This window comes from Terrapene carolina, unplaced genomic scaffold (genome assembly GCF_002925995.2).
Source record: "Terrapene carolina triunguis isolate 2854851 unplaced genomic scaffold, T_m_triunguis-2.0 Scaffold113, whole genome shotgun sequence".
Classification (NCBI taxonomy): Eukaryota; Metazoa; Chordata; order Testudines; family Emydidae; genus Terrapene; species Terrapene triunguis.
Window position 1 is genome coordinate 13,623,444 of NW_020664464.1, and position 10,599 is coordinate 13,634,042.

The 10,599-nt window shown below is 38.7% G+C and overlaps 1 protein-coding gene across 1 annotated transcript in view; it reads right to left on the minus strand.

Moving 5' to 3' along the window:
* CUNH9orf135 (chromosome unknown C9orf135 homolog) overlaps window positions 1–10,599 on the minus strand; it is a 46,850-nt gene that overhangs the window by 28,776 nt on the left and 7,475 nt on the right. The window contains exon 2 of the mRNA XM_024211031.3: window positions 8,183–8,291. Within this exon, the coding sequence (XP_024066799.2) occupies window positions 8,183–8,291 (109 nt within the window). The remainder of the gene's footprint in view (window positions 1–8,182; window positions 8,292–10,599) is intronic.

The following is a 10,599-nucleotide window of genomic DNA, read 5'->3' on the forward strand; positions in this document are numbered from 1 at the left end:
TTCATTTTTAATTGGCTAAAACATAGGGAAAATGTTCAGTGATAATGCATTCTTTACATAAGTGTTCAGCTGTATTGATATTTGCACAAACATCTATTAAATAAAATGACAGCATCTTAATTGAAATTTCAAGTTTATTTCTTTAAAATTCATTGTTTAATTCAATAGTTAGAAGTAATAATGCACACTATACAATTCTGCCTGGTCATCGCTATATTCAATCAGCAAACCAATGTCTGTTCAGCATTTGGGACTTTTTAACCTCATTTACCATACTATTTTGAAGTATGGTACCGCAGTGAAATTGTTAATGGAAATGTATGCCTTGATAATGGCCTATCACATCTACAATCAATACCTTGGCCTAGTCTCAGCATCATTAGTAGGGAAACAAACAGATTCCATTAAGATTATCACTGGAATACATACATCAGATGTTGCATATCTACCATGAAAAATACAACTTAGTTGTGATATGGAAGCAAAAGTAAAATATGTTCTAACACTTTATACAGAGTCTTAAAATACTTATTACGTTGTGCTTTCACACAGCCTTCATCAAGGGAGTGTTCCTCTCAACTGCACCTTCTATATAATGCTCTCTTTAGAGTCTCACATGATGAATTTAAGTGAAAACTTAGTAACTGTTAATTTTATTTCTTCAAGTTCTTCTATACCAGTGTGAACACTTCAGTTTCACTCCTCCCTGAACAGAAAACCCCCTCCTCTTAGAGATACTGAAAGGAAAGGTGTGATTGTTTCTCTTTGATTCCCTTTTTCATCTTCTAGGCAGCTCTTTCTTTAAAAGCCAAACCTGCTGCATTTAGAAATTCTATACAGCCATAGTCATAGCTCTGTTTTCCTGCTGCAGGGGTAAGTGGTGCCTGTTTTTTCTGTTGGGAGGAAGATCCTTGCCTATGGCAAGTATCAGCCTCAGCTACTCAGACTGCTGTGCATAGTGCTAGATGAAAGAGTGGGGTTGGACTTATATTTCTGTCCAGATATGGAATATGAGAGGGAAGGCCAAACCCACACTACTCTGGAGACTTTTTTGGAAGCTGCCATGGAAGGAGTAGGTCATCAGGAGCTTGATGTGATGAGCACAGAAAGCAATGCTTGAGAATTAGGAGAGGAAGGAGACATCCATATCCATGCTCTTCCAAATGCCAAGCCTATTTGACACCATTTCAGGGGAGAACTACAGTGGAGAAGAGGCACCTGGGTGTCCATCATGAAAAGGAAAAGGGTGTAGCTGAGCCTACGTTGTCAGGAGATCCAGAGGGTCTCGACCATTTTCTGGATGGTGGTGCAAGAAACCTCCAGTATGAAATAGGAGAGACAGCAGTTGAAATCCTGACTCCAATGAGGTCTGTGGAAGTTTTGTCAGTTGAAATCAATGGGGCAAAGATTTGGCCTGGAATATCTGAAGAGGGGAGCTGGCTGGCTGAGGCCCCGGTATAATGATTCTTGCTAGCTGAGGCACTCTTCTGACAACCAAGTTGTCTCCTGGGAACTCCTCTATGCTGGGAGATTCTACACAATTAGGCAGAAGGACTTCCTGATGCTGGTCTGCATGAGGTCCCTGAATCCAAGCACTTCCTCCTGCCCCTAGACTTGGCCTCCAATTTCTCCACTATACGCTGTGTAGCCGTATCACCTGAATACACCGGGAATGCTGAGGAGAGCATCAGACCCACTTAGATTTCCAGAAAGCCTTTGACGAGGTCCCTCACCAAAGGCTCTTACGTAAATTAAGCTGCCATGGGATAAAAGGGAAGATCCTTTCGTGGATTGAGAACTGGTTAAAAGACAGGGAACAAAGGGTAGGAATTAATGGCAAATTCTCAGAATGGAGAGGGGTAACTAGTGGTGTTCCCCAAGGGTCAGTCCTCGGACCGATCCTATTCAACTTATTCATAAATGATCTGGAGAAAGGGGTAAACAGTGAGGTGGCAAAGTTTGCAGATGATACTAAACTGCTCAAGATAGTTAAGACCAAAGCAGACTGTGAAGAACTTCAAAAAGATCTCACAAAACTAAGTGATTGGGCAACAAAATGGCAAATGAAATTTAATGTGGATAAATGTAAAGTAATGTACATTGGAAAAAATAACCCCAACTATACATACAATATGATGGGGGCTAATTTAGCTACAACAAGTCAGGAAAAAGATCTTGGAGTCATCGTGGATAGTTCTCTGAAAATGTCCACGCAGTGTGCTGAGGCGGTCAAAAAAGCAAACAGGATGTTAGGAATCATTAAAAAGGGGATAGAGAATAAGACTGAGAATATATTATTGCCCTTATATAAATCGATGGTACGCCCTCATCTCGAATACTGCATACAGATGTGGTCTCCTCATCTCAAAAAAAGATATACTGGCACTAGAAAAGGTTCAGAAAAGGGCAACTAAAATGATTAAGGGTTTGGAACGGGTCCCATATGAGGAGAGATTAAAGAGGCTAGGACTCTTCAGCTTGGAAAAGAGGAGACTAAGGGGGGATATGATAGAGATATATAAAATCATGAGTGATGTGGAGAAAGTGGATAAGGAAAAGTTATTTACTTATTCCCATAATACAAGAACTAGGGGTCATCAAATGAAATTAATAGGCAGCAGGTTTAAAACAAATAAAAGGAAGTTCCTCTTCACGCAGCGCACAGTCAACTTGTGGAACTCCTTACCTGAGGAGGTTGTGAAGGCTAGGACTATAACAGAGTTTAAAAGAGAACTGGATAAATTCATGGTGGTTAAGTCCATTAATGGCTATTAGCCAGGACGGGTAAGGAATGGTGTCCCTAGCCTCTGTCTGTCAGAGGGTGGAGGTGGATGGCAGGAGAGAGATCACTTGATCATTGCCTGTTAGGTCCACTCCCTCTGGGGCACCTGGCATTGGCCACTGTCGGTAGACAGGATACTGGGCTAGATAGACCTTTGGTCTGACCCGGTACGGCCTTTCTTATGTTCTTATGTTCTTAGGTTAAGCCCAAACCTTAGTAATCAACTAGAAGCTGAAGAAGCTGTTCCACCTGCTGGAGACAACTGTAATGGCCAGCTTCTTAAATGTGCAATGAGAATATCATCAAAATCTCAAATATTCTGTCCCCATCTATTGACAAGGAATGCAATCTAGCAGTATTTGTGTAGACGAATGCAGACAGAAGTATGTGTTATTACAACACTGGTAATTATAGCATAGTTTTGTTTAGCTGGGATCATAAGATTGGCTGCTTTTTAAACTACAAGGAAGTGTTTCAACTGAAAACACACACACACCCCCGAAGGGTGACATGTATTTTGGTTGCCATGGCACACACTTGGCACAGTTACCTCCACTGAGCACTGTGCTATCTCCAACTAAAACACCAACCTAATATATGTTAAAATAAATCTCTTATCCCACTGACAAAAAAGTATTTGTCCACCCCCTTGTGTTATAGAGAACTGCTCTACAACATTCATGTTTTTCTAATCTACAGTTATATAAATTTAAGTTGTTCCCTTGTAGGAGGTGAAGAAATTACCACCTCTTGCACTACAGTGGAATTCATAAAGTCATATACAATGCAATTCACCATAAGATACTTTCTAGTACAGCTGGCAGAAAGAGGTTTAAAATAGTTTTTTGCTCTCTTCACTACCAAATCAAAACCTTGGATGGCTAGCAGTAAATCAAATTAAGTGTAAAAGAAAGACAGGTCTCCCCAAGGCAAAACACCCTATAAAACAGTCAGCATTCATAACTAAAAAAAGTCCAGTGCATATATATACTGCACACAAGTCTACAATAAGTGTTGTACCACACTGTTTAGTTCATAATAATTTTCTACTGTTGTAGAAAAACTAGAAAAAGAATCTCTGGTCCTGGTGGAATGTAACAGCAGGGTTTTTTCTTTTTAAAATTACAGCACTTTTACTGGAATTTGATGAACAGGAAATGTGTGGTACATGGGAAGGCCTCCTCAAAATGAAAACAGTGCACCATTGCTATAAGTACTGTACTTCTGTAACTTTTCATGCCTCTCCACTGCATGGAAATTTAAATAATTCCATTGCAGATGAGGATTTTACTGATCCAATAGGATTGAAAGGACCCGGTTCCAATGAAATCTCAGTCAGGCTTCCACATAATTTTTCCAGAGACTGCACAGTTTTGAATAAATGAAGAAGCTGGACACAAATAGGCTTGGTCATCACATTTTTACCATATCTACTGTACTTATGAATATATTCCAGGGGTCAGCAACCTTTCAGAAGTGTTGTGCTGAGTCTTCATTTATTCACTCTAATTTAAAGTTTCGCGTGCCAGTAATACAATTTAATGTTTTTAGAAGGTCTCTTTCTGTAAGTCTATAATACATAACTGAACTATTGTTGTATGTAAAATAAATAAGGTTTTTAAAATGTTTAAGAAGCTTCATTTAAAATTCAATTAAAATGCAGAGCCCCCTGGACGGGTGGCCAGGGCCCGGGCAGTGTGAGTGCCACTGAAAATCAGCTCGCGTGCCGCCTTCAGCACGTGTGCCATAGGTTGCCTACCCCTGATATATTCTTTATCAATAGGCAGGAGTGATAAGATGTTTAATGATTCACGATGAAGGATAATACCATATCTAACTGACTCATATTTAGTATTTGGGAATGTCCAGGTTTAAATAGGATTAGTAGTAGGCATCCTTCAGTCTCGAGAGACCATGGGTAAGCAGCTCTGAGAGGTAAAGAATTTTCTCAGTTGGTTTTATGGCAATCGCGGCTGTGGCTGAAGAGACCCACTCGAGAGAGACAATCTCTGCTGCATCTGTCACATTTAAAGGTGATGTTTTGACCCTTTGTGCTCTGCCTTCTGCAAGCTCTTTTCTCCTTTGCTAAGCTGGACGGCTTCCTCTCATAACTCCGGAGACCTTTGTTAAACTCTTGTTTCCAAAGGCTGCAGTCTTAAGTGTGATCTTCCCAGTTGTCCACATCCCATGTCCATTTCTTTAAGGTCTCGCTTGCACACATCCTTGAAATGCAATTTTGGGCATCCTTTGGGTCTTTTTCCAGATGCCAATTCACCAAAAATAATGTCCTTTGGGATGCATCCATCATTTAATTCAGCACACATGCCCAAGCCAGCAGAAGCATCTCTGTTTGAGGAGAGTTTGCATGCTGGCCTGCTTGAGCACATCAGTGTTGGTAACTCTGTCCCTCCAGAAGATTCCAAAGATTCAATGAAGGCAACGCATATGAAAGCGTTTGAGCCTCTTTTCCTGATGAGAGTAAGGTCCACGTCTTGCTCCCATACAAATGTATGCTGATAACACATGCACAATACACAGATCTTTGTGCGTTCTGTCAGTTTGTTCTTTTGCCATACCCTCTTGCTCAGTCTAGACATTGTTGTGGCAGCTTTTCCAATGCAGATGTTGAGTTCCATTTCAAGTGAAAGATTGACTGCGATAGTGGATCCCAGGTGTGTGAATGTGTTCACCACTTCAACTTCATAGTTGTTGATATTGCAGGAGAGTGCTTCCTCAACTCCTTGGCACATTATGTCCATTTTTTTTAGGCTTATGGTAAGCCCAAAGTCTTGGCAGGCTTTGGAAAAACTGTCCATAAGGTTTTGGAGATGAGCTTCTTTGTGGGTTGTCACTGCTGTGTCATCAGCAAAGAGGAGGAGTTGGATAAGGGTCTCCCAAGTCTTGGTTTTAGATCTGAGTCATGCAAAATATAGGAATAGCAAGGAGAAGAAGATCACAGAGTTGGGGCAAGTACACAGCCTTGCTTAACTCTGCTACAAATCTGGAAAGCCTCAGAAACTGAGCCGTTGTATTGAATGGTGCCGTACATGTTTTCATGTAAGGATCGAATCATGCTTAAGGACTTTGAAGGGCATCCAATCTTTTCTAGAAACGCAAATAGTCAGCTTCTACTGACAAGGTCAAAAGTCTTTGTGAGATCAGTGAAGGCCACGTAAAGGGGCTTTTTTTGTTCTCTGCATTTCTCTTATAGTTGTCGCACTGAGAAGATCATGTCAATAGTAGACCTTTTAGCTCTGAAACTGCACTGTTATTTGGGATAGACTCTGTCTGCAAGGGTCTAAAGTCTGTTCAGGACAACTCGGGCAAAGGTTTTTTCCATAATGCTAAGAAGGGAAATGCCATGATAGTTGTTACAGTCACTGCTGTCTCCCTTTTTTTTTTTTTATAGAGAGTGCTAATGTCATCTCTCGTTTCTTGTGGTACTTCGCCTTCTTTCCAGCACAGGTAGAGCAAATCATGAAGATGTTGCAGTAGAATAGGTTTTCTGCATTTTATGACCTCTGAGGGTATTCAGTCTTTTCTGGGGGCCTTTCCACTGGGGAGTCCATATATGGCAAGGCTAAGCTCTTCGACAGTTGGTTCATCGTCCAGTTGGTTCCTAACAGGCAGGTTTTTGATGGCATTGATGGGATAAGATGATAACATAATCCTGATACCTAAAAGAGAATTCTCAGTAAAAGGTAACTTTTATGATTGCAATACATCAACAGCAAGTTACCCTGGGCCCAACTAACTGTTGCCCTGCACTTAGTGCACAGTGAGTGAAAAACAGTATCAATGGTTAGTATTTTGCACCCATTTTGCAGGGGTTTAAATGATTGCCCCATGTGCAGGACAACAAAGAATCTGGCTCCCTCTACAAGAGAATTTTAAACTTATTATAGGCTTATTGCTACTTTTGAGACATATTTCTATGCTATTCTGCTGCTTTTTAGACATTATACCAATACTAAAAATTATACAAAAATCTAAGTGAACATGACATAGGTAAATTCAAACATGTTATTACAACATAAAGATTGAGAATTTAAGGTCTGTTCCTGCTCTCGTTGAAGTCTATAGGAGTTTTGCCATTTATTTCAACATGAGCAGGATTGGATTTTTAAACACATAAAAGTCAGAAAAGAAAAATTATGGCTCCTTCTGTAACTGTAATTTGTTTCCACTGGTTATAGTCCAAAACCCCCAAAACCTTTGCTTTTAAAAAAAATTAGGATACTGACAACAATATACATATCTACCATGCCATTGTAAAACCCAAGAATTTAAAACCCAAAGACGTTCTAAATTTCACTCACCCCAAATAACGCAGACATATTATCAAGTACAAATAAATTAATATTTCATACCACCACCACAGCCTTGTAGTTGATTGTTATGATGTCATGTGATCAGCTACACATTCCACACTTCAAGCTGGAGTTCTTGTATTGATATGCATCACTGCATATCTTGGATAACAAAGTATGCAGTTTCAAAACACATCTTTTAATTTTGGAGTTTGATCTGTTAATGCAATCTGGGGTTCATCACTGTGAGTGTGCAGATTGAGAGACGGTAGATGCCAGGCTTGTGAGTGGAGGACTGAAAGGAGGATCTAAACCTGGAAGACTAACTCATAATAACAAAAATAATAATAATAATAATAATAAAGATGTTCTGAAGAAGAGGGTACTAACTACACTAACTAGACTCCCATCCTAGAAGTGGTGGTATGGTTGATTAAAGGTTTCTGGAGACAGAAGCTCTAATAAAGTTATATCTAAGCATAGGATTTCATTAAAGAAAATTTTTTGTTTACTGCTGAAAGAAATTGATTTTAGTTTTATTTTGTCTATGCCAGAGCCTTAGCTGGTGTAGATGGGCATAGCTCCATTCCTGATTATTTTAACCAGACTAAACCCCTTTTAAGCCAACAGACATTCTGGTCCACATATTTTAAAGCAATATTTGCTGTATTATAATATATACTTCTGAAAATTTAGCTTCTTTTTATGCCTGCATGCATCCCATAATTTTGTTAGATTTGTAAATAAGCATTTTTTCATTTTTCTTACTCTGTTTTCCTTATTTTTAATTTAACAATAAGTAATCAGGAAGGGTACAAAAACAGAAGGGTGGGAAAGAAGTCTAACATGACTGAAACACTAAAAACATCTTAGAGGGAACGAGGAAGGTAGCCTTTAAACAAGGAAAAGAAATGTTAATTTAGTGGTATGGAATTTAAATATTCTTTTATTATGTTTGTCCTTTATAATAGGTCCATGCTGGAGGCCAATTCAACACATGCCTCCAAAACCAAAACCAGATGCAAGCCCTAATGATAAATACATAAACGATATTGAATAATTTGAGCTAAAACAAAGAAAAAATATTTACCCCATCCACAGTTCCGAATCTCGAGTAAGTAGATTGACATAAATTCTTTGAACCCAAAGGAACTTCATTTATATCATAATCTTTAGGTTCAGCCTCTCTGTTTTGGTGCCTTTAAAAAAAAGTTTATATTTGTGAGATGACAAATGTAATCATGATCTCTTGTTTTGAAATCAAAATTTCACTGGATATAGTGAAATTCTCCACATTTATGCATATCATAGGCGTCGCACTACTGTACCACCCATTCTTTTATGCTACTATTATAATCACTAGTGCAGTTGCTGGTTGCAATAGTATCTTGTTGCACCTAGAGGTGAAGAGTGAGATTTACCACTGAAAATAATATATTTAATAGTAATACTAAATATAATTAAACAGAAAAAAATAAAGAAAAAATCTAACAGAAAGAAACTAGGAAAGCAATAGACATGTTGACTGAAGTTTTACATCAACAAAACTACGGCATATCAGCTAACCTATCACTACCCCTTTTCCCCTTTGAAAAAATGTTATGAGAATCCAAAATGACATGAAAAAAGGATAATGTAATTTTAGGTCAAGGTATCTTTTGATAAAACAATTAACATTTAAATCAGAAAGTTTCTTTATTTAGTGAAATAAACACTATGCAAATTATACAAATAATCCTGCATTACATACTAATCTGTTTACACCAGGCAAGGAACTCAAGCTGCCTGCTGGTGAAACGCATTCACTAGCTAAGGCAAAGCCAATGTCAGACAAGTATCCAACTCCCTCCTGCTCATGCCTTTGAAATAATTTATTAGCAAACAATTAAATCTGAGACTGAATTTCCATACCTAGTCTAAATGGATTCTGTTTGCTCCCCTGAGACTGATGAGTGTGATACATTAGAAGAGATTTTCAGTCACAAAGGCAGAATGTTATGTGCCAAGCACTGTCAAAAATCCATTTTTATTTACATCCTGGAGAGCACGTATAAAGGTTCAGCCAATACAGCACTCTATAAAAAGAAATATTTCAGTTCTTCATGGTTACAAATAATGGAGAAGAATTTAATTTTTGTGTCAGGAACTAGCATTCAGAAGTATAAAACGTTCAATGGATACTTGAATACATTATCTATTGAATACATTATCTATTCCTAGAAAACCCTTCTAGATGGGGAAGGAATATAACTGCTAGTCTTCACCTTACTGTCATTTTAGCCACACAGAAAGGGATTATGCAGGGACACTACACTAACGAGACACCTTTTGGATATATATAATCAATAGAACTGCTAAGGGATAACTGTAGAATACAAAAAGGCAACTTTGAACAGCAGCAGCAAAGTGCAAGAATGGATGAAAACCCTAAACATATCCTCCCCTCCCACCTTTCCTTCCTTGGTGAGAGAAATAGCTTACATTGGTGTGGGTGAAATCCTGATCCTATTGAAGTCAATGGGAGTTTGGCATTTACTTAAACAAAGCCAGGATTTCACTGTGTGCATGTGTGAGAGAATGTAGTTGATGTAAAGGAGATTTAGATCTCGATGTCATCTGTATATTGATGGCCTTTTAAAATGTGTACTCGCAGTTGCTCTCTCACTAGCTTTATATAGATGTTGAATAATGTGATGGAGAGAACTGAGGCCTGCGAGACTCCAAGGGCTTTAATGCGGAGGAACAGTTATACCAAACCATCCTCTGAGTCCATCCATGCCTACACGGAGCAGCAATGCTCACTACAGGGATGTAATTTCTAAAGCGCACTAACGTGCTGTGCACTAATTCTCTGTGTAGACGCTTCTGGTGCACACTAAACATTCTCTCCCACACTTAAATATAGTGCTGTTTCAAACAGAACTATGTTTAAGTGCATTAGGAAACTTGTAGTGTGCAACAGCAGGGTCTACATGGACTAATTAGTGTGCAATATCTTAGTACATTTTAGAAATCACACCCCTGTAGTGCACATTGCTGCTCCACGTAGACAAGCCCTATGTGTTTTTACAGGGCCTACCGTGATAGGATCCTGAATCTGATTGGGGCCTGCAGGCACTGCCATAACATTAAAAACAATTATACAAATCAGGGCAAGATATTTTGGGTGGGAAATTAATTTTGCTTACAGCTTTTAAAATAATCTCTCTATATGCAAAAGAGCTTTAAAGACAGTAGGAAAGTATTCCTGTCCAACAAATGTTTATTTAATTGGAAAAAATGTCACTCCCTACATTCTTATGGGAGTACAGTACAGTATTCTATTTGAATGTTTCTCTCCCTTTTAATGGCTATGGACTCATGAGTTGTTTTCAAGCTTTGGTACTAAAGGATTCTTTTACTAGAATGGATTCTTTCTTTTCAAAGAGACAAGACAGGTGGTCCACACATGCCTCTCACAAGCTGTTCAGTGGAAGTCCAAGCTGGAGGTCAAATTGTCATTTTAAC